The 22,516-nt window shown below is 62.4% G+C and overlaps 2 protein-coding genes across 2 annotated transcripts; both read right to left on the minus strand.

The window, feature by feature from the left end:
* Nucleotides 1-949: 949 nt before the first annotated feature.
* On the minus strand, nt 950-12,687 carry ADGRA2 (adhesion G protein-coupled receptor A2). Its single transcript, XM_088521507.1, has 18 exons — nt 12,470-12,687; nt 8,137-8,208; nt 6,927-6,998; nt 6,782-6,853; nt 6,604-6,675; nt 6,361-6,524; nt 6,069-6,282; nt 5,805-5,969; nt 5,033-5,234; nt 4,805-4,954; nt 4,573-4,734; nt 4,328-4,495; nt 4,051-4,246; nt 3,711-3,919; nt 3,509-3,636; nt 2,531-2,800; nt 2,200-2,289; nt 950-2,122 (listed from the first exon to the last, which is right to left on the minus strand). Exons 1-18 carry the CDS (start codon nt 12,685-12,687, stop codon nt 952-954), a joined length of 3,795 nt encoding a protein of 1,264 aa, XP_088377633.1. The 3' UTR covers nt 950-951.
* A 4,408-nt stretch (nt 12,688-17,095) lies between these two features.
* PLPBP (pyridoxal phosphate binding protein) lies at nt 17,096-20,589 on the minus strand. Its single transcript, XM_088521479.1, has 8 exons — nt 20,461-20,589; nt 19,870-19,977; nt 19,745-19,780; nt 19,071-19,146; nt 18,580-18,714; nt 18,181-18,323; nt 17,960-18,058; nt 17,096-17,632 (listed from the first exon to the last, which is right to left on the minus strand). The coding sequence occupies exons 1-8, from the start codon at nt 20,554-20,556 to the stop codon at nt 17,495-17,497; spliced, it is 831 nt and encodes a 276-aa protein (XP_088377605.1). The 5' UTR covers nt 20,557-20,589; the 3' UTR covers nt 17,096-17,494.
* Between the last annotated feature and the right edge of the window lie 1,927 nt (nt 20,590-22,516).

Consider the following 22,516-nt stretch of genomic DNA (forward strand, 5'->3'; position numbering starts at 1 on the left):
GCACACCTGATGCTGCTGGATGTCTCCGTCTTCACCCGTGTGCGTGAGGAAAAAGGCGGCCTCGTGCTTCCAAGGTGGAAAAATAAGTGCTAATCCCGGTGTCCGCCCCTTGGAAAGCACCGTGGGGCCGGCGGCATCGCGAGGAGTTGGTGGCCGCGCCGACGGATTCGCCCCTGGCTCTTTGGTTCTTTGGAGAGGATCCAGCTCCGCTCGCCGGGAGGCCCCGGCGCTAGTCCCGTTCCCGTAGGCTCCCGACCGGGAGCGGATCCTGGTTGGGGTTTAGCGTCTGCCGGGAGCGGGCGCAGACGGTGGCGGCTCTTGGCTTGTGCTTGCTCCATGTATGGCTTTGGCTTTGGCAACTCGGCGACCCACGGGGCTAAACGGCGTCTTTGAGAACGCGCCGAGAGAAACGCCTTGAAAAGCATCCCCAACCCAGGGGCTTCTTTGCGGATCTTTCCAAGAAGCTGAATCGGGTTAGGGCCCAATGAGCACCATGCGACGGCCTCCACGTCCAGGGCGCTGCTCGTGGTCCCCTCTGCTCCGCTGGGAATGCTGCGGTGGGAACACGGTATTGCCGAAACTCCCGGGGCACCGCGGAGAACGCCGGCGTGTACCACGGAGGCACTCGCAGCACTCACCCGTCTGTCTCTACATATATACATACAATAATATAGAATTTGAAAAATAGACATTTGTTTCCTCTGTATATAATAAAAATAGCATTTAGGGTCAGTCTGAAGTGACATGCAGGAGTGATTAAAGTACGGTTGCAATTCAGGCTGCTGAAGAGCAAGGATTGCCTTTCGCCTGGCGCCGGACGGGCCGCGGGCCGTGCCGAGCTCCGGCCCGTCCTGCTCCCGTCTAGTGCACTTAGCAATTCCGCAAAGCCCCCGGGACGGCGCCGGAGCCCCGGGCAGCTCCGGCCGCGGCGGCCTGGTCCTTCCCCGCGTCCTACACGGTGGTTTCGCTCTTCCACAGGCCGGTCCTCATGCCGGCCGCGCCGTCGGCGCCGCCCAGATCCGCGTCGTAGCTGCCGCCTTTGAGGGCGCCGTTGTGGCCGGGCGCGTTGAGCGGGTACGAGCGCCGCTTGGCCTCCCTCTCCATGGCGCTGGCGTGCCGCAGGTTGTCCCGGCTGGCGCTGCGGCGCCGCGCACGCCCGACCTCGGCCGCCGGCCGCCCGCCGTCGCTGCCCTCCGAGTGGCTCGGCGCCGTCTCGCCCGCGCGGCTGTTGCTCAGGGGGCTGTTGCGGCTGCTGTGGTAGCTCTCCGAGTGGCTGTTGTGGACGCTGCCGCTCTCGCTGGACGGCTGCTCCGAGGCCGGGCCCCGCGGCGCCTTCGAGCGCTGCTGCTTCCCCTCGCGGTGCTGCTTCCCGCGGCTCCTGTGGCCCCGGCGCGCGGGGAGGCTGTTGCCGTCGCGGGCGGCCCCGGGCGCTTTGTGGGGCTCCGCGGCCGGGCGCGCGTCCCCCCGGCTCTGCGCCGCGTGCAGGTTGGTGAGTTTGCAGTGGCCGCCGGCCGAGCGGGTGCTGCTGGGCGAGGACGAGGACCTGAGGGACTGCGCGGCCTCCGCGCCGCAGCCGAGGAAGAGCTGGGCGCCGTCGCGCGGCGCGGCGCCGGCGCGGACGTACGCCGCCATGGGCAGCGCCGCGCGGTACGCCGGGCAGCAGCCCAACCAGGCGCCCAGCACGTCCCGGCGCCGCACGCAGTGGTGGGCGAAGACGAAGAGCCCCAGCGCCACCGCCGTGAGCCCGTAGAGGCAGCTGAAGAGCACGTCGAGGTACCAGCGCTGCGACACGGCCATGGCGCCGAACGTCCACAGCGCCACGTACAAGGAGTGCGTGGTGACCAGCGCCCACAGCTGCACCCGCAGGGAGTAGACGCCGTCCGCCTCGGGACAGGGCGGCCCCGCGTTGAGCGTCACCGAGATGGAGCCGGAGTCGTTCAGGAGGTTCCCGCTGCCTCCCAGCCTCGGCGGCATCTCCAGCGGCGCGGGGACGTTCTTGGGGCTCGGCGCGCGGCGCCGCAGCCCGAGCCCGGCGCAGAGGAGGTAAATCCAGGTGACGAGCACGATGAAGGCCACGGGCACGTAGAAAGCGCCCAGGCTGGGCCGCCACACCAGCCAGCAGCTGCAAGGGGACGCAAAGGGCGCTCGGAGCGGCGGCGCGGCCCCGAGGGGAAGGGGCGGCCGCGCGGGGACACTTACTAGGGGTTGTTGTCGTGGTAGTTGTGGATGTTGACGGCCGCCGTGATGCCGCAGATGATGAGGGGGATCCCGCCCGCGATAAGGTAGAACCTGCAAGGAGAAGGGGTGGTGACGGTGTTGCCTCCATTTGTCAGGCGCTCGCAAAAACATGGATGTGGCATCCTGGAAAGGCCGCTGGGAATGGAATTTCCCACCGTGAAATGCTGGGACAGGCACAGAGGGGGTTGAGGGACCAGCAGGGAGCGGGACCGGGGTGGTGCAGGGACAGAGCCTGTCCCGGGAGACCCGCACGGGCCGGGAAACGGCCTTTAAAAGCCAGGAGCGTCGCTACCGCAGCATGGGCCGAGGGGCCGGCGGGGCCGCGTCGCCGTCCTGCTGCTGCGGCGCCTTCCAGGTGGCCTCTTTGTAGAGCACGCGGGCCCTCACGGCCATCCAGAGCAGCGTGGCCAGCGAGGAGTAGTGCAGGCCGATGCCCACGGCGCGGCACACCAGCAGGTAGCCCGTGAGCGTGATGCCGCCGGCGAAGACGGCCGCCGTCATGGCCATGTGGAAGCACAGGTTGAGCAGCACGTGCCAGCACTTGCGCGTGACGCGGATGGCCCTGCAAGAGAGGGGCAAATCGTGGGACGCTGAGGGACACGCCGGGGGCCTGGGGACGCCCTGGGGACAGCGGGGTGGCCGCTGCTGGGCTGCTCTGGCCGTGGATGCGGTTGTCCTTTGGGATGCATCGGGAACGCCACGTGCCCAGTGGCTGTCCGTGGCCCTGAGGAGCTTGCAGGGATTTGCGGCCCCATGTCCCCAGCGCCAGCAAAGACGTCCCCGGAATCCCGGGAGCAGCTCCGGAGCGCACGCTCCATCATAGAATCATAGAATGCTCAAGGTTGGAAGGGACCTCTAGAGATCATCCAGTCCAACCCCTGCACACGCAGGGTCACCTAGAGCACGTGGCACAGGGCTGCGTCCAAGCGGGTTTGAAGATCTCCAGAGAAGGAGACTCCACAACCTCTCTGGGCAGCCTGTTCCAGGGCTCTGGCACCCTCACTGGGAAGAAATTTTTCCTTAAGTTCCTGTGGAACTTTTTGGTGCATCCTGGCACCTCCTTGGATCCGAACAACTCGCCGCAGGGGATGGACCCTGCAGGGTGAAGGGAGCCCCCCTCGGGCCGCCCTTCATCTCATCTCACCCCATCATCATCCCCTCGCGTTAACATCGTCTCCCCACGAGCCCATTGAGGCCACCCGAACTCCCAGCGAGGGACACCCGTGTCCCCATCCTGCCCCACCGCGGCCGCCCCGGGGTGCCGCCTCACCCGTGGTTGACGATGTAGGTGATGATGGTGGCGAAGAGGCAGAGCAGCAGCACGGCGGTGCACGCGTACATGGCCGGGTGCAGCGCCGCGCCGGCGCCGCGCGCCTCGCCGGGGAAGCCGCTCAGCTCCTGCGCCGCGGGAGAGCCCGTGAGCGCGGCCGCGCGCGCCGTCCCCCCGCGCCGTCCCCACCGCGCGGCCCTACCATGAGCACGGCCACGTTGCCGAGGTGGCGGCACCGCAGCGACGTCACGTTGGGCTCACGGGCCGCCAGCCGGCAGCCCTCGGCGCTCCAGCCGCCCATGCCCTCCAGCACCTCGAAGTTCCAGGACGCGGCCACCGGGTCGGCGCCGTCACCGCGGTGCCGCAGGGACACGGCCACCGGCTCCGTCAGGTTGCCCACGCCACAGCCGTCTGCAACCGCGGCGCGCGGCGTGGGCAACGGCACCTCCGTCCTCACTGTGGGACAACCCCCCTCCAACCCTCCGCGGCCACCATGGATGGCCGTGGGCACCACCGCGACGGCGGGGTCCCCGCGTCCTTACGGGTCCCGGCGTAGATGACCGGCGTGGCCACGCTGCGGCGCTTGCCGTCGTCGGCCAGGCGGGAGGAGTTGCCGGTGCTGCAGAAGAGCTTCCCGTTGCGGAACACCAGGAGCTGCAGCTTGCAGGCGGCCGCGGGCGGCGCGGGGCCGCCGAAGAGCCCGGGCGGCAGCTGGATGGAGGCCAGCGCGACGCTGTTCTGCGGGGCACGGCCGAGCGCGGGTGAGCGGCGGCGGCGGCCGGTGTCCCCCGCGGCGTCCCCAGGGTCACCCGCCCGCACCTTGAGGTGGAAGCTGCTCAGGGAGACGTTGGGGCGGCCCGTGGTGCAGCGCAGCCGCAGCGGCTGCTCGGCCTCGGCGCCGTCGCGCCGCTGGAAGGCCACGCAGCTCAGCCCCACGTAGCTCTCCGGCTTCACCACGTAGGCCTCGACGGCGACGTTGCGCGAGGTCTGCGGGCGGCGCGGGCGCCGTGAGCCCCCCGGCGCGCGCGGCCGCCCCGGCGCCGCTGCCGCGGCCCCACGCTCACCACGGCCACGTGCTGCGCGTCGGCGCCGAGCGCGTGCGGGGCGACGCGCTCCAGCGCGCGCACGATGCTGCTGCACGCCTTCTCCTCCTTCTGCGACAGCCACAGCAGGTGGTCGTCCACCTGCATCATGTTGCTGGCCATCTCCACGATGACGTCCGGGAGCTGCCGCGAGCGCCGCGTGAGGACCCCGCGGCCAGGGGGACGCCCGCCCGGCCCGCGACCCCGGCGGCACCTGCTTGATCTGGTCCACGTAGCCGATGAACTTCTCGATCATCTGGGCCACGTAGAGGACGTCGACCATGTCGGAGAAGTTGGCGGCCTCGGCCGTGTACACGCGCAGCTGGTGCGCCAGGGTGAGCGCGTTGGACGCGTTGATGGGCATCTGCGGAGCGGGGCGCGCGCTGAGCGGCGCGGGCGCCCCGGCGGCGCCGCGGCCTCCCCCGCGGGGCGCCCCGCTCACCAGCACGAAGGTGTAGAGCACGCGGGTGATGTCGTTGGTGTAGAGGCAGCGGGAGTAGTCGCCCTCGTGCCAGCGGCCGGCGCGGTCGCAGCGCCGCGACGCCCGCCGCTCGCCCGCCGCGCCGCCGCCGGCCGGCCCCGCCGCGAACGGGTGCTGCAGGCACGACTGGTAGGCGGTGATGCCCGCCAGCGTGCGGGGCCACCTGCCCGCGGGCAGACGCACGCTCAGGGCCGCCCGGGGCCGGCGCGAGCCGCGTTGGCCACCCCAGGGCTCTCTATGCGCGCGCCCGGAGACTTCCGTCTCTCGGAATTCCAGCACCTCGGAGGTGCCGCTCCGAGGCGCCCGGGAATGGTCGCTGTCTCTTCCCTGTTCCATCAGCCTTTCCTCAGGGGACAAATGCTCCACCCCCAACCATCTTTGTGGACCTTTACTGAATCCCCTTTTTTCTAAATAAAAAGGATGTACTTAATAAAAGGAACATACTATAAGGCATGGCAAGGAATTTTTGATCCATACGCTCCCCACCAGTGAGTGGGGCATGTGGGGCAATGTACAGTTTTGGCCACTGCACCATATAGAGGATGGGCATTGAGAGAACGACAACAGTAGACACAAGTCTAGAGAAAACAAGGCAAGACCATGGTTAGATAACCACAAGTCTCGCGGGGGTCTGGTCACAGCTGAGAGCAGGAAGCTGATGACTCCTGGACGCAGGTTGGCACCAGGAGGGGACGGGGTCGCGGTGCCCCCCGCGTGTCCCGCCAGGCCCTACCTGAAGTCACCACGGTTGTTGGTGACGCGCTCGGCGGGGCAGTAGGACGCCGAGGTCTCCAGCACCACGATCTCCACCTTCTTGCTCACGTTGCCCTGGGAGGTGGACACGGCGCATTCCCACTCGCCCGTGGCCGACACGTGGATGTTGGAGAGGATGAGCTCGCTGCGGGCAGAGCCGGGGCAGGATGGCACCAGGGGACCGTCCCCTAGAGCGGGGCCACCGCCAAGCGCCCCCGTGTCCCGCTCGGGCGCCGGCGCCCACCTGGTGATGAAGGTGCAGTCGTGGATGAGGCTCTCCTCCACGATGACGCCCGTGCGCTCGTCCTCCTCCACCGGCTCCCGGTTGTGGTACCAGCGGATCTGGGTGCTGTTGTCCAGGTAGGTGGCCGTGCACTGGAAGGGCAGCCGGTCGCCCTGGAAAACCACCTGGCGCAGCGACGGGATGAGCTGGTGCGTGTGCAGCTCCGGGGTGCCGGCTGCGGGGACAGGGGGACGCTGAGGGTGGCCGCGGGTCCCCGCGCGGCGCCGCGCGGCCCCACGCGCCCCGGCCTCACCGCAGCGCAGCTGGCTCTCCGGGGTGCTGCGGAGCGGCGCGGCGCGCACGTGCCGGGGGTAGACGCACACCGTCTTGTCCGAGATCTGCGCCGAGCGGTTGCGGGCCCAGGGCAGCACCCAGCGCAGGTTGCAGTCGCACGTCAGGTACTCGGTGGCGAAGTCGCTGCAAGCGGCGGCGGCGGCGTCACAGGGTGACGACGGCCCCGGAGCCGCGCGTGGCACCGGGGACGCGCGGTACTCACACGACTTTCAGCGATGGGAGCTCGTCGAAGACGCCCGGCTGCAGGCTGGAGAAAATGTTCCCAGACATGTTCCTGCGAGGAGGCAGAGCGGCGTCGAGGAGCCGCGCGGCGCCGCCGGACACCCCGCGTCACCGGGCGGCCCCGGCCCACGCGGACGTCCCCGCGCGGCGCCACTCACAGCCTGACGAGGTTGGAGAGGCCGCGGAAGACGCTGCCGCTCAGGCAGCCGATGCGGTTGTTGGAGAGGTCCCTGCGGAGCGAGCAGAGGGACGTGGGCGCCGGGGACGGGGACGTCCCCCGCGCGCCGCCGCGCCGCCACTTACAGCCGCTTGAGCTCGGGGAGGCCCAGGAAGGCGCCCGGCTGCACCGTGCTGATCAGGTTGTTCCTCAGGTCCCTGCGGGAGACGGAGGCGCCGGGGCAGAGCGGGGACCCCCGTTCCCCGGCCTCGCCAGCAGCTTCCCGGCCCGTTTCCCTCTCCTTCGTGCTCCAAAGGGGAGCGTGGCCGGCGTCAGCACGGCCGCCCGCGTTGGCCTCATTAGCTCCATTGGGCCTCGTATCTAATTGGCAGCGCCCGGGCACGCGAGGCGGCTCCGGCCCGGCGCTCCCGCGCGCTCCCCCGTTGGCACCGGCCCCGGCGCGCGTTCCCGAGGCCGCGGCGCAGGTGAGCGGCGGTGCTGAACGAACAGCTCCGCACACCTGGACCGCCGCCTGTGCGGACACCTGCCCGGACCCCCGGCGCGCTCAGCCGCCCACCCTGGAGCTGCCGCCTGTCCCCAAAGCACCGTGGGGCCATGGGGTGACACTCCGGAGCACGGGGGGCCTCAGGATCGCGCCGAGCCAGGCGGGTTCCCCTGGAAGCTCCTTCGTCCGCGGCTCCGGCAGCGGAGGCGGCGCCAGGGCCCCGCGAGCAGCGCGGCCCATGCGGGGGGACCGGCCCCGGCGCTAACGAGCGGCCGCATTCCAGCCCCGCGCGCGCTCATTAATCTCATTACGCCGCTGCCCATCAGCGGAGGTGCCAAGCGGCCGCCGGGGACGCGCGCGGGGGCTCCGGTCCCGCTCCTCGTTAATCCCCCCATTAATGAGAGGCCGGTGCCAGCGGGGAGGGACGGGGCGACCCCGCGCTGGGGGCAGAACCGCTGCTGTCCGCAGGCTCCGCGTTAACCCCGGAGCCCCCGGAGGACGGAGCGGGGCTGGAACGCCCTGCAGCGAGCGCCCCGGGCGCGCGGGGCCCAGGAATGCGCGCGCGCCCGCGCCGGGAACAAAACGGCCTCAGTGCGCCGGGCGCCGCTCCGCATACCTACAGATCAGACCCATATGGGGGCCATAAATCTGCCCTTATTCCCGCGCCATAGAGATGCCTTTCACGGCGAGATAAGAACGTTGACTTTGTTCGGGGCCACAATGCGGCTTTTCATAGGGGGTCCCGGCGCAGAGCCCCCCCAGCGCGGGGTCCCCGGGATCCCAGATGTTGGTGCCGCCCGGAGAACCCGCGGAGCGGAGCAGAGCGCGCCCGGGCCCCCGCGGGCACTCACAGCTTCTCCAGCGCCCGCAGCCCAAAGAAGGAGCCGTTCCTCAGCACCGTGATCTTGTTGTTGCTCAGCAGCCTGCGGGGCAGAGGAGGGCGAGCGCCGTGAGACGGGGACCGCGGCACCCGCGCCCGGGTTGGGATGCCCGTTTCGGAATGCCCGTTTCAGGATCCCCGTTTCAGGATGCCCGGTTCGGGATACCCGGTTAGGGATTCCTGTTTTGGGATGCCCGTTCTGGAATGCCCGTTTTGGGATGCCCGTTTTGGGATGCCCGTTTCAGGATGCCTGTTTCAGGATGCCCATTTTGGGATGCCCGTTTTTGGGATTCTCGTTCTGGGATGCCCGTTTTGGGACTACCGTTTTGGGATGCCCATTTTGGGATGCCCATTTTCAGGATGCCCGTTTCAGGATGCCCGTTTTGGGATTCCCGTTCCGGAATGCCCATTTTGGGATGCCCATTTTGTGATGCCCATTCCGGGATGCCCGTTTCAGAATTCCCGTGTGCACAGGGGACTCGAGGACGGAGCATCTTCGGATTCACCCCAGCCCGGTTCTCCAGCGCCCAAAGAGGCCCCCCAAGGAGCCGCATCGGGCTGAGCCCCCCAGGCCGAAGGGGCCGCGGCTGCTCCGGACACGTCGGCGGCAGCGACGACGGAGGATCCCCGCGCGCCAGCCCATGGGATCCCCGCGCCCATCGGGAGCTGTTTCCGCAGCGGCTGCTCCATGGGGCGCCCCCCGTGCCCGCTCCCCGCGGTGCAGCAATTAGCAGGACGCGCTAATGAGCCCAGGAGCCTCGAACTGCTCCTGCATGGAGGACGTGGCCGCGGGGCCCTGGGGCCCGGTCGGGTTCTGCACCGGGGCAGCGCCGGTGCCGGCCGAGCCCCACGCGCGGGGGCGTCCGCTTTGTTCTGCGGACCCCGGGGACCATCCCCGCCTCTGCCATAAAAGCAAAAAAAATCCCCTCCTTAAAAGGCAACGCTCTCGCCGTCCAAGATGCAATCAGCATCTCGTGTGATCTGCAGCCAGGCTCCGGGGTGAGGAATCCGCGCGCCGACGGCCTGGAAAAAGGGATGTGGGAGCCGCGCGCGGGCGCTGGCGCAGGGAGGGCCCCGCGTTTCCTCCAGCGCAAAATCAACCCGGCGGGGCCTGTTTAGGAGGGCAGAGAGTCGAGTGGCCCAAGCTGACAGATAGCGGAATCCATCCGCTGAGGAATGGCCGGGATGCGGCCTGGATAAATCCTGGCGGCGTCCCGGGCATCCCGGGCACAGCAACGCACACGGAAAAGCAGCCAAACGGGTGACAAGGAGGGCAGTGCCCGGGAAGGGGACGCAGGGAGCCCTCCCCTTCCGCCGCGCTTCCCTGGCGGAGCCGATTCCCTTGCGGCTCCGCGCGGCCCTTGGCTCCGAATTCCTGACCCGCAGGAATAGTTGGCACGCGAAGCTCGCAATTACAGTAAGGGCTCCACGGGGAGGTTTCTGCCTCAGAAATATTTTCCAGATGGAAACCCGAGCAGGACACAGGGACTCTCCACGGGCGGGATGCGGCATCCCACGGGACGCGTGCGCTTGGCCGGGACCCCGTCCCCGCCACGAGCGGCTCATGGAGCGGCGGCTGGAAGCGCCTCCCGCACAACGCGGGGATTAGGAACGCCGGCCGCGAGCCCAACGGGAATAACGGGCCGATCCGGGCGGCCGCGCGCAGGGAGGGAGCGCCGGGCGGTGCGGAGATCTCGCTCTTTTCCTTTCTTTTTTCATCTCAAAGTGGAGCCAAAAGTGAAAAACAAGATTGTTTTTCCAAGCGTGCTGGAATCCGCTTGGATAAATAGCGGCTCCAGAACGCGGGCTGCTAAAACAATAAACTTCCTATGCGGCCGACCAAAAAAGGAGGCAGCGAAATGCCGGGCGCGGGGCCGGGAAACCCGCGCGGAGGGTCCCGGGGGGCCGGGCCGCGCTGGGGGCGGGGAGCGCGCGGGCCTTAATTCCGAGCAGATGCTCGGAGCGACCGCGGAGCCGGCGCCTCGCAAGGGATTCGGGGAAGGAGCCGGGAGCAGGAGGGGGGCTGCATCCCGGAGCCGCCAGCCGGGCTATTTCGGATGGCGAAAATCGTCCTCCCAAGCCGGGTGTTTTTCCGGCGCTGGAAGAACAGGCGCCGGAGGGAGCGCGGAGAGGGCGCGCGCCCCGGAGCGGCCCCTGGCCCGCGGCCAGGACGATCCTCCTCCGCGCGCCGGATGGAGACGCCGAGCGCATCCGCGGCCCCGATCCAGCGCCGCCGCATCCCTGCCCCGTCCTCCGCATCCGCGGAAAAGGCTCCATGGTCCCTTCCGGGCACAAACGCGCCCCAAACTGCCTCCCGCCCAATAAAAACCAAATAAAAAGCCCCCCAAAAAAGAGGTTTCAGAACGAAACCATCTGCAGGGCCCAGGCGGAGCAGGGCCCGGGAGGGGAGTTCAAGTGGGACTGGGAGTTGCTCCTAAGTCAAACGCCGCCGCTCCCTGCAGACGATCCGTGATTTCGGGGCAATCAAGCTGTGCACATGAAGGAGGCCGGCTCCAGCCGCGCACATCTGGAAGAGCTTTGGGCTCCGCGCGCTCCGGGCAGCGGGATATTCGCAGCGGCTCCCGGCGGGGATCGGAGCCCCCTCGGGACGCGGCCGAACGTCCCTGTCCCCTCGCTGGGACTTGGGGGGTCACAACGAGCCGAGCCCTGTCCCTCCGTGCGGAGCATCCCATGGGATGGACCCCCCGGAGGGTCCCCCCGCTCTGCTTCCCGGCACGGTGCCGGGTCTGTTCGGCTGCCAACGGCGCCTTCCCAGCTGGAGTTAATTTCTGCCGGCAAACATCTGCCCGCAGCGCGGGCTGCGGCTCGCCAGCGAGCGGGAATCGTGCGGGAATCGTGCGGGAATCGCGCGGGAAGCGAGCGGGAAGCGAGCGGGAAGCGCACGGGCCCCGACGGTGGCTCTGGGACCTGGGAGCCGCCCGTGGCTCCGCTCCAGGGAAGCCGCCCTGTGGGAAGCGGGAGCTTCCATGGGATGACGGGTCCCTGATGCCAACCGGCCTCCTCGATCCCAGGGGGAATAAGCGAGTGGCCGCCGGGACGGTCTCGGCATCCTGCGAGCGGGCCTGGTAATTAAAGGTAAATACAGTGGTGGAGCGAAAGGGTGGGAGGAAACTGGAAGGAGGGAGAGATCCGGAACGCGGCTGCCACCCGGGCGCCTCTTGGCAAACCGGAGCCGAGGAAGCTGCAACCAGCTGCGCTTCCGAGCACGTTATCCCGCACGGAACAGGCCGCGGGACTCCCAGAGAGCGGAGGATCCCGCATGGATCCGGGCACACGGCTCCTGCCGGGGGACGTTCCCATTCCCGCTCCGCCGACATGGGGAGGCTTCGTGTCACCGTCTCCACCTCAGTCCCCACCATCACCCCGTGTCCTCCCACGGACACAGCCAATGTTGCCGTTTCGGGATGATTCCCGCTTCCAACACTACTGTCCGCTCCAAACACATCCGCGGAGCCTCCCCGGGCTGGATTTGCCCCCATGGATCCATTTGTGATAAACATTCCCAGCTCTTTCAAACAAAACCACCCTCTGCCAGCTCTGGAAACACCAACCGCTGCGCGGGGAAGCGCAGGGATGGGGCCGCTTCCCGGGATCCGCAGCCGGGCTTGTGCCGGAGCGGGTGGGAGAGGCCGCGACACAGGGACCCCGCGGTGGCACCACGATGCAAAGAGGGAGCCGCTTCCTGGGGACACGGCGGGGACGAGGGGACGAGCGGGATGAGGGGACAGCAGGGATGGGACGCGCGGGGCCGTCGCTTCAGCTCCAGAGGCGGCAGCTGCGCAGAGGAGCCCCGGGACTGCGCGGGGACAGGGCGGGCAGCGGCGCCGGGGACGCAGCGGGAACGGGAGGGGACGGTGGGAACGGGAGGGGACGGCGGGAACAGGAGGGGACGGCGGGAACGGGAGGGGACGGTGGCGCGGGGGGCAGCAGGGCTAGGAGGGGACATCGGGAACAGGAGGGGACAGCGGGAACAAGAAGGGACGGCAGGGCCGGGAGGTGACGGCGAGGCCGGGAGGGGACAGCAGAGCCAGGAGGGGACATCGGGGCCGGGAGGGGACAGCGGGAACAGGAGGGGACAGCGACGCCGGGAGGGGACAGTGGCGCGGGGGGCATCTGCGCGGGAGGCAGCGGGGCCGGGAGGGGACAACGGAGCCCGGAGGGGCCAGAGGGGCCGGGAGGGGACAGCGGGGCCGGGAGGGGACGGCGGGGCCGGCGGCGCGGGGGGCAGCGGGACCGGAGGGGACACCGGGACCGGCAGGGCCGGCCCCGCGGGCGCTACTCACAGCGTGGCGGTGCCGTCGGGCAGCAGTCGCGGCGCGGGCGGCGCGGGGAGCCCCCCGCCGCTGCAGAGCACCCTGCGCCGCGCCGCGCACTTGCAGCCGCGCGGGGGGCAGCCCCGGCCCGGGCCCCCCCCGCCGCCGCCCCCCGCCGCCAGTACCGGCACCGGCAGCAGCAGCAGCAGCAGCGGCGGCAGCAGCAGCGGGGCCGCCACCCGCCGCATGGCCCCGTCCCGGGCTCCGGGCTCCGGCTCCGGCCCCGGCTCCGCTTCCCCCGCGCCCGCCCTGGCGCCTCCCCCGGCTCCGCCCCGGGCCGGCCCCCCCCCGGGTCCCGCTTCCTTCGCCGCTTTCCCCGTTAATTCCATATTTCGCCTCCCCGCTCCAGCCCCTGTGCCGCAAAAGGGAGACGGGACCTCCGCGCGCGCTGCTCCCCTCCAGCGTCTGCAATTCCAAAGGAAATTTACTCCTTTCTCCAAATAAACGCAGCCCGCCCGGCCGGGACGCTCGTCCTGGCCCGTCTGGGTCGGTTCGGTACCGATGCCGAGCAGCGCGTGGCCGCGCCGAGCGTTTCCCCCCCGTTTCGGTGAGGAAAATTCCCACCGCTCGCTGCCGCAGGATGCCGGGCCCGGATCCTGCAGGAGAAGCGGGAAGAGCAACAGGAAACCGCTTGTGCGGCGCATCCGGCCGGAGCGCGCGGGAGGGAAGGGGTCTCGTTTTCCAGGGATTCCATAACCGCGCTCCGGAGGGGCCCTAGGAAACCCCGGCACTAAAGGGCTCCTCGTGCATGGGCTGGGATGGGACCCGGCCCCAACCTCGAGCCCTGCTCGTTGCTCCGTGTTGGCAGCATCCAAAGGCCGTCAGGGCCCTTCGCTCGACACATCGAAGCGCTCGAGTCCCTGCTCGTGGGCTTCGGAATTTCAGGTCTCCTATAAAATCACCTCCGAGAACAGTCGAACCCTTGTCCAAGCCACTAACAAACGTGAAATCCCCCAACCCACGGGGCTAGAACGAGGGCAGCTCCAAGGACGCTTCCCACACGGAGCCCTGTGGAGCTCCGGCCCTTTCAAGTGCTTCCAACGTGCGCTCCGAGCGTTCCCAGACAAACAGCAGCCCCGATCCCTTCGGAGACGCTCCGGAGGGTGAGACAACAAGGAAACCCATTGGAAACTACAGCATCATTATGGAGCTGCTGGTGCCACGTGCCAAATCCCTGCACCCCTCGGCCTCATTCAAAGGTAAAAATCCCCCTAACCGCTGCCGACGCAGCAAAGACAACAAGCACGAGGCTCTCGCAATTCCTTTCAGGGGGATCCAATAAAAACCTTGGCAGTTGCCGGCCTTCCTGCAGGAAACCCGATAGCCGAGAAGTAAACAAGCCCCGCGCTTTGAGAGGCTGCAACGGGCAAGGCCCCTCCGAGAGAGATCCGAGCGCTTCCCGGCCCAGCGCTCCCAAAACGCCGCGGGCTCCGGGCGAATTCCAGCCGGGAGATGCGGCTGCCTTGGCCAGCGCGTGCAGGGAGCTCCATCCCTGCTCCCGGCCCTCCGGCTGCACCGCGTCCCGCTCCGTGGGACGGGGAAGCGGCCGCTTTCATGTCCCTCCAGCTGCTCCCCTCTCCCGGAGCTGGACGCGGCCTCCCCGCACATCTGCTCTGCGAATCACACACGGATTTTATTGCGCAGCTTGGCAGCGAGGTCGAGCTTGGAGACTTTGCAACACAAAAGATATTATCTGATAAAAAATAAATCAAGGCCGACGTTGTGGGCGAGGGAAGCGAGCGGGGCCTGCGCTCTTACCGAACGGGGTAGGCGAGGGCTGCAAAGCTCGGCGAGTTTGGAGCGAGCTTCCAAGAGGAGCTGCTGCTCCACGCGCTCCTCGAATCCACAGGGAAGTTTCTCCTTGGTATATGTGAAGCCGAGTCCCAGATGGGACACAGAGGGCTCAGCTTGCGCCTCCTGGTTTACCAGGAACCCGGTTGTTATCCCAAATCCGAGAGGACCGTCAGGGATGTCTGGTTAACCCCCATCCCGCGATTATTGTGCGCATGGAAATAAGTGCTGGATCCAGGGACTTCTAGGGAACTACAAAGTGACGGGGCCTGCGCCGTGAGGCGGCCTCGGTGCCAAAAGCAGAGCCACGAGGGAGGAGGAGGCCACACGGCCACAAAACGAGCCTTAATTGGCTGCAATTAGTCCCCCAACACATTGACAGCGACACTGCCCCACGGAGCGGCAGCGCTGCCCCAACAGCCAGCCAGGGGCTTTCAAAAGCTGTCACCAACACCCGCATCGCGGGGTGTCGCGGAGCGGGGCATTAAACAGCCGGGGAGCCTTTTATCTCCTGCTGTTGGCTCCTCTCCAGTGACCAACAGTCACATCTGCCGGGTGACCTCTGCGAAACGAGCGGGTGGTCCCGGCCCCGTGCAGGTGTCCCCCATCACCGCCGCCGTCCGCGCCGGCACCGCGCAACAGGCGCCGGCAACAGGCGGATTCCCCGCGCGGGACGGGGGCGCCGAGGGGACCGGCAGCACGGGAGGCTGGTTGGGGTGTTCAGCGACGCGAGGCCGCGGTGCCTCCGGCCTCTCCGCTCCTACCGTTCGGCACCTGGTTGTGTTGGGTGGTAACATTCCAGCTCGGAAACACGCGCGGAGCGTCCGGGAGAGGAAACACGGGAGGGAACGCGAGCCATAAAGCAAAGCGGTTCCCAACGAAGTCCAGCATGAAACAGCGGCCCCGGTCTGCGCCCTGGAACGGAAAAGAGAACCGTGACAACAGCAGCTCAGCTGGGTGACGCAGCTTAATGGAAAATGGGAATGGGAATGTGGGTGACGCAGCTTAATGGAAAATGGGAATGTGCGCGGAGCGGTACCTGCTCATCCACGCGGGCTCCGAACCTGCTCCAAGACTCTGCTGACTTTATAAGTTAGGTTAACAGATCATTTTTATTCCACATTTGCTCTCAAGAGCCGTAGCTGACTTTTACAAAGGGTGTTTCTTTGGCAAACAATCCCTGGAACTCTTAACACATTTGGATCAGTTGAACTGAGATAGAGGAACGGGTGTCCTGACTCCCCACGCACATTTTTTTTTTTTTTAATATAACAAAATAGAACGAAACAAAACAAAGAAACAATTCCTTCCAATGTTATGGAATTCCCAACATGAAAGTCTATGGTGTGTTCAAATAATTTCGGGGAAAAGACCTGGGAGAGAAGGGGACGAACTTCAGCCTTCAAGTGAAAAATAAAGCCTGCTGTTTCCAAGACTAGTTATGGACCCCACTTGCCGTTATCCCCATTATCCCTCCTTCGTTATCCCCGTTATCCCTCCTTCTGTGGACAGCCTGGAGAGCAGTGCCACCCAGAGGGCTTCTCCCAAAATAACTCACTCCAGTGACACCTCAGCAGGGATTTTTCCCCCTCCAATCACAATTTTTCCCCCCTTTTTGCCTGCGTGTTTTTCAAGCATCTTTCAAATCAAGCCCCTTTCCTCCACCCCAAGAGTAACACCTCACTGCGCAGGAACTCCGGGTTAGGAAACATCTTCAGCAACAAGTCTCAAGCCATTTATTCACAACACTGGAACATAAAAATAACATCTTTAATAGCTTTATAGTTGGCACAGATGGTATTCAGATTCACCGATTTTTTACTAATAGACTATGAAACCCAACACGGCTCTGAGGGCAGCCCAGACTGCGCGTCCCGTTGAAAACATGGATTTTTGATAGCTTGGTGTCAGAGTTTACCCTTTTCGTTTACATTCAGCATTTAGAGTCGGAAAGTGAAATCCAACAGCGAGGTTGAACCGCACACACAGAGAAGCAGGGAAGGGTGTTGCTGCCGGCTGTGTCTCCTCCAGCCACGCGCAGGAACCCGGAGCAGGTTGTTGTAAGGGATGTGGCTACAGTCGGCCAAACGGCACACGGCGGAACACAGGGGCTTTACTCACATCTTAATGATACAGCTACTGCGATGGAAGAGTCCTGCTGCCCTCGTCCAGGGGAAGGAAAAGCCAGACCAGCACTTAAATGTATTAAGAAATGTCTGGAAACTCTGTCTGTGATGAAAGGATTTTTTGGGAACACAGTGGAATGATAATACTTGACTTTCCGAACTCCTTTTCCCCTCTGGCAAACAAGAAAACTTTCCTGCTTCCCCAAGATGAGCACTACGATCCTGGTACAGGCGGAGAGGGGGTAGCAGAGGCCCCAACTGGGGACGTGACAGCAAATCCGAGACAGACCAAGGAGCCTGAGGAACAGCCCCGCTCACACCAAAAATAACCTGGAGCATCCCGAGCTAGGCAGGATGAGATTCCAACAACACGAGAGGGGACGGGGAGGCTGGAAGCATCCCAGGAGACACAAGAGTGTCACCAACAGTGGAAGTTAGCAGTGACTTGCAACCTGCACCCAAAACGTTACGCCACGAGCTCCCGCTGGCAGCTGGTCCTTATTCATCCTCGAGTTCTTGTCATCCCTCCTCAGGGTGAATCGTCTCTGCGGTGCCACTCGGAGCCAGCTACGTGTTACAATGTGTCCCTGTCACATAGCTGCGATTTAAGCAACCCCCCAGCTGCAGCCATGTGCAAAACCTTTACTCGAGGAAAGGAAATATTTGTAGGTCTCTGGCAAGAATAAAACTTGTTAGTGAGGAATTTACTCCTCAGTGAAAACAATCTTTGACACTGCTGTGGATATATCCTGCTCATTAACAACTCTGTTCTTACAGATAATTATTTCTTTTTTAACCCACTTTTTCCAAAATTAAATTGTTCTTAAGCAGCCTGGAGTAGCTAAGGTACTAAAGTCGCTTTCAACCATGTTTTTTCTTACCATTTGCTGGTTACAAAAGTTCCAGTTTCTATGGGGACTCTAAAATCACAATAAATTACGAGGCGTTTCTGGCCTCTATTCTATTACGAGGAATTTCCTCTCACCATCATGATCGGGTGCCGACACGGAGGGAGGTAAGAATGCATAGTGAGGTCTCCCATCATCTGTCCTCTGGCGAGGCCACTTTTTATCCCGTTTTAATGATCCTGCACTGTCAAGGCCTCCGTTTTACCTTCGCTTTCAGCAAGGGCTTTGCCACCACCTGCTTTGTTGGAATAATCTCGCTCTCCAAAAATTGTGCTTCCAATCCTGACGTTCGTGGATCCCACCTCTATCTACGAAGAGGAGACAAAAGGCAGAGTTCAATACAGGGGCTGCCAGCACAGCCCCCAAACAACCTAGATGTTTGCCAGGCTACAGAGGGACAGTTCCCCTTGTACTTGCTAACTGTAGCTACAAGGGTCTATTTTGATCCCCAGAAGTGCATCCAGGGCAAGGAGAGCTGTTTTTCACAGCCCAGCACCATCAGGATGGATCTCCATGCAAGGGGAGGCCTACGAGGCCTGTGTGGATGACGTATGGGTGGATTTTTGGGTGGCTGCTGCAGGCGAGGGCACCTTTAGCTGCTAAAAGAAAGGGTGGCAGAGCGAGCCCAGGCTTACTGCGTGCTGGAAGTCCGTGGACATGCCCATGCTCAGCTCCACCTTCTCCAGGGGCAGGTTGAGCTTCTCACACACCTCCTGCCGCAGCGACAGCAGCATCTGGAAGGCAGGGGAGAGGAGAGGATGGCACGTGGCAGGACACCAGCATGACAGGCCACGCAGACCCAATTCCTCGGCCTGACGCAGCCCCCTGCACCCAGTTTTCTTCTAGAGACTCTCACCTGGAAATCAGGATTCGGCCCCTTGCTAAGGTCGTGGCCAACGCTGCCGATCGTCATCAGCCCCACAAATTCCAGGCTTGGACACTTGTTGATGATATGCTCCACAGCTGCTGCGGTGTCTCTGGGAGGCAGGCCATGCTTACCTGGCGAAGAAATGAAAAGAAAAAGGAGTGATGCAGGTCAGACTCTGCCAGAGAAGTCCCCTTGCCACAGGCAGGTAGAAGGGGATCAGCTCGGATCAGCCTGTTCACCAAAACTCCTCTTAAGAGCAAGTTGACTTTCTTTCCAGATTAAAGGAGCTCTTCGGGAGAGCAAAGCAACCCAATCACAGCAGGTGGTTTCTCCTGCAAGTCAGCAGGACAACGTGCACGTCACCATGAAGAGTGTCCAGATACCTACTGTCTTCTCCGCTAGTGTTCACTTGCACCATGACTTTCAGCTTGTGAGTGGACCCTTTTTTCTGCCACGAGCTGTTGACTCTGTCCGCCAGTTTCACCGAATCCACCGTTTCCAGCATGAAGAGGTTAGGGACAGCTAGGGAGAAAAGACAAGGTTGGGACAACTCTGCTGGCACAGAAGCTGCTACATCTAGAAACTCAGCCCGCTCAGACAGCCATGAACTACCTGCCAAAGTCCTCTGCCTGTTCTTAACCTTGCAGCTAAGGCATGCAACACCGTTTGCCTCCCCAACCACAGCTCTTGATTAATGATTCCCGTCCATAATAAGACTGTGCCCCTTTTGGGGAGAGACAGGGGAAGATCCATGGATTAGCATCAGATTTCTTTCGGGCTTGAAATCAGCAATATACACGGATAAACAAGGGTCATTTGTGTGAACACTGCAAGGCTATTGCCCATGGACTCTGCACATAAAGTTAAATAGAGTTTACCGATCAATTTGTTGACGTTATTTTTCTGCAGATGGCCAATAAAATGCCACTTAATCTCCGGACAAGACGACAGAATCTGAGAACAGAAAGGAACAGTTAATCGGGTCTGAATGATAATTTCCTCTTCCTCCAAGCAATACTCGGGTCTTGGTTTGCCTGCAAACCAGAGTTCCAGACACGCAGGTTGCTTTGGTTTTCCCTGAAAAACAGGGCTTGGGCAGGACACATGGAATGAATGGAGATTGTCTCATTCTGGAGCAGGACAGGACTGCGGATCACAAGGTGGATGGGGAAGGGGAAGGCAAAGCTCTTTTGTAGCTGAAGAATCAGAAAATGACTCTTCCCTGCCCCAAACTGAGTCAGTACCGGTTCTGTACGTGCATCTCCAGCACGGAAAGCACAGGAGGAGAGGGGCTGTGCAGACTGATGCTCTGGGACTAAGGCACCACGTCTGCAGGACCCTCGGCAGCGAGCAGGGCAAGAAGGGGCCAGGGAGAACAGGCAGAAGAGCTGGGACCGACCCCACCGTGTCTCTAGAGAAACAGGAAGGCTTTTTCCAAAGCAGATCAAACAGCCGATCCTCCGTCACCGGGTCTCTCACAAAAGGCAGGACTTTTTGCTGAAGACACCTCAGCAGTGCACGGAAAACCAGGTGGAGGGACCCACGCGCTTACCCTGGAGTCCGACGCCTTTTCCAGCAGCTCTTGAACCTGCGAGGATTCAAGGCAGCGGCTGGTTACGGCCGTGCCACGACGCGGCCGGGCTGCAGGGGCGCGCGGGGCGGCCGCGGGGCACTCACGTAGTTCTCGCCGAAGCTGCGCTGCCCGTGCCCGTACGCCTCGAGCACCATGTCCGCCGGCTTCGTCTTGCTCACGGCCACCAGCCGGGGCTGCACGGCCGGGAGCCCCTGCGGGGAGCGCGCGGCTCGGGAGGGCTCCCGGTGCGGGGAACCACCGGCACCCCCGGCCCGGGCACCTGCTGCCTACAGCCGCCCTGGGCATGAGGGGGCCTGTCTCTATGGTGAGAGGCTGCTCTCTATGATCCTGGGGGAGCTGTCTCCATGGTGCTGGGGGGGGCCTCTCTATGGTATGTGGGGGGGGAAAACCTGCCCTTATCTTGGGGTCGGGCTGCTCTCCTTTCCTGTCTGCCTGTATCTATGATGGTTGTTGGCAGGGGAACACCCCACTCCCTCCCTGTGGGTGGGGGCGGTCGCTATGGTGCAGGAGGACGCGCGTGCCTCATGGCGGCGGGGGGGGTGATCTCTATGGTGCTGGAGGACCCGCCGCCATGGCGGGAAGGGGGCTGCAGCCGCCGAGACAAGCGCAAACTCCGCTTTCCCGCCCCGCTTCCTCCAAGGCCCGAGACCTCCCCGCCTCGGGACGCCCCTCACCTGCGGCCTCCGGGCGGCCGCCTGCTGCACCCGCTCCGTGACGGCCCGCAGCGCCGGGCCCAGCCCTTCGCCGGCTGCCATGCCTGCTCTCCACATCCCCGGCCGGCCCCCGCCGCCTTCCGCCACACACCCGCGTCACCCCGCCCACTCACCAATCAGGGGCGCGCCGCCGCCGCTCCTCGGCCAATGGCAACTGGGGGGCGGGCCGAAGAGCGGGGCCGCCATGTTGGGAAGGTCGCCGGGCGCTAAGGTGGCCCTCCCCATGCTAAAAACAAGATTTTCTGGGAATTTTATCCAATCCTGGGACTTCCCGCATTTCCCGCCCCCACCACTCTTTGGCATCTTCCAGAGCGCCTGAGTGTAGCCCGGGGCTGTAGAAAAAATTTCTACAGATTTCACAGGTTTCTGACAAAATCAGAACCGAAATGGAAGGTATTTCTTAACCAACACCAAACTCAGAAGGGTTTTAGTTCAATGCATCAAAAACATCAGAGACGGCCCTGTCCCCCTTTCACCACTGATGAGGGAAATCATGACAAAGTGCTACTTAAAGAGATAAATGGAATAAAGCACTACATGTAGTGAGAAATTTATTGTGGAATATTCAAGAAGTTTCAATATATAATGAAGAATCTCAACAAAAAATAAGCAACAATGAATTTCAACTTGTAAAAAGGAGTGGATGATTTCAACTCTGTTCTTTCTTTACATTCTTATTACAGATTGCTTAAGCTGCAAAAGTCTATGCTGTTATCACTCCTACTGCAGTAATTACCTTTCAATTATAAGGAAACATAAGAGTTCGTGGGGTGGTTTAAAAATCTGCATTTGAGATTAATAAATCTGATTACTCTTTTTGTCCGTTTTTCCCCCACACAGGAACACTTCCATAGCAATGTTTTCCATTAAAATGAATCCTTAAGACCTATTTATTCAAACAGTTGCCTTATAGTAACGTTAGCATCCTTTATAACACACTTTGGTTTGTTAGGGTCTTCTCATTTGAGAAAACACTTGACTAAAGAAGGTCTTAATTACTAAATAGAACCCTAAATATGAAAGAAAAACAGCCCCAAGAAACCTAGATAACCTCAAAACTCTTAGGCACTATTACCCAATGCCGAAAGTTTTGCTATTCCCTTTTCATAATCTTCCGCAGAAATTCATATATAAACTGAGTAATATTCTCCACACATTTCTTGGTGCAATCTGACTGCTGCCTGGTCCCCTGTAGATTTTTGAGATGAGATTTTTCACCATGGGGCTCAGTTTTTCCAGCAGACACAAAGAATACCTGTAGGAGATGGGGCTTTCTCCAGCAGTAACTAGTGCTATCTTTTACTTTGAATTTTCAGATACGTAGAGTTATCACCCCAAAAGTAAATTAATAAAAATAGTGAAGATACTGGAACCAGCACTAAAAATGTATTGGATTTCTCTTACTGTGCTTATTAAAAAAAAAAAAAAAGCACATATTTAAAACACTGAAGAGTGAAACCAAGTACGGTAGGCAGCAAGCTTTGTAGCACTAGATTAAGTGCCATAGGCCGGTCCCTGACAAGTAAGTTAGAATTGCACTCTTATATTAGTATATGGACTGCAAATTAAAACAAGTTAATAAACAGGCTCTCCTGCGAGGTTACAGATGGACTGGGGTGGGGACAGGAAATAAAAACAGATGTTTGCTCTAGCCCTGAGCTTCCCCCTGCCCCCTCAAAGTTTTGCATACGTGTAAAATAAAATAAAAAAAATCTGATTTTTCTCTGTATCTCATATATGGAGAATTAATCAGTGGTCGTAGTGAAATTGCTCTAGGGCATTGTCCTGAGCAAAGAAAAAAAAAAAAAAGGTCTTTTCTCTTTGAACAGCGCAGACATAAGTTCTTACCTTTGCCCTGTGACTTTTCAGTATGATATATTATTTTGCTACTAGCAGATATCCCTTCTCTTAAGCGCTATCCTGAAAATAAAAGTTGGATTTGACTGGGAAGTTCAGTCCAGTGGGACACGGGCAGGACGTTGCCTCCATCAGCACACCTGGACTCTGGACTCAGCGG

This window comes from Tinamus guttatus, unplaced genomic scaffold (genome assembly GCF_059628265.1).
Source record: "Tinamus guttatus ecotype Peru unplaced genomic scaffold, ASM5962826v1 Tinamus_guttatus_pri_ptg000123l, whole genome shotgun sequence".
In the NCBI taxonomy this organism is placed as follows: Eukaryota; Metazoa; Chordata; class Aves; order Tinamiformes; family Tinamidae; genus Tinamus; species Tinamus guttatus.

Excerpts from the sequence above, each read along its gene's own strand:
- ADGRA2 (XM_088521507.1), bottom strand. The coding sequence starts at position 12,687 with ATGCGGCGGGTGGCGGCCCCGCTGCTGCTGCCGCCGCTGCTGCTGCTG. Across the intron at positions 3,920-4,050 it reads GGTCATCTACGCCGGGACCC|ACGGCTGTGGCGTGGGCAAC; the intron begins GTAAGGACGCGG and ends CCGCGGTTGCAG. Across the intron at positions 2,290-2,530 it reads GCCCCTCGGCCCATGCTGCG|GTTCTACCTTATCGCGGGCG; the intron begins GTAGCGACGCTC and ends TTCTCCTTGCAG.
- PLPBP (XM_088521479.1), bottom strand. The coding sequence starts at position 20,556 with ATGTGGAGAGCAGGCATGGCAGCCGGCGAAGGGCTGGGCCCGGCGCTG. Across the intron at positions 18,715-19,070 it reads TAACGTCAACAAATTGATCG|CTGTCCCTAACCTCTTCATG; the intron begins GTAAACTCTATT and ends TTTTCTCCCTAG. Across the intron at positions 18,059-18,180 it reads GGCCGAATCCTGATTTCCAG|ATGCTGCTGTCGCTGCGGCA; the intron begins GTGAGAGTCTCT and ends CCTGCCTTCCAG.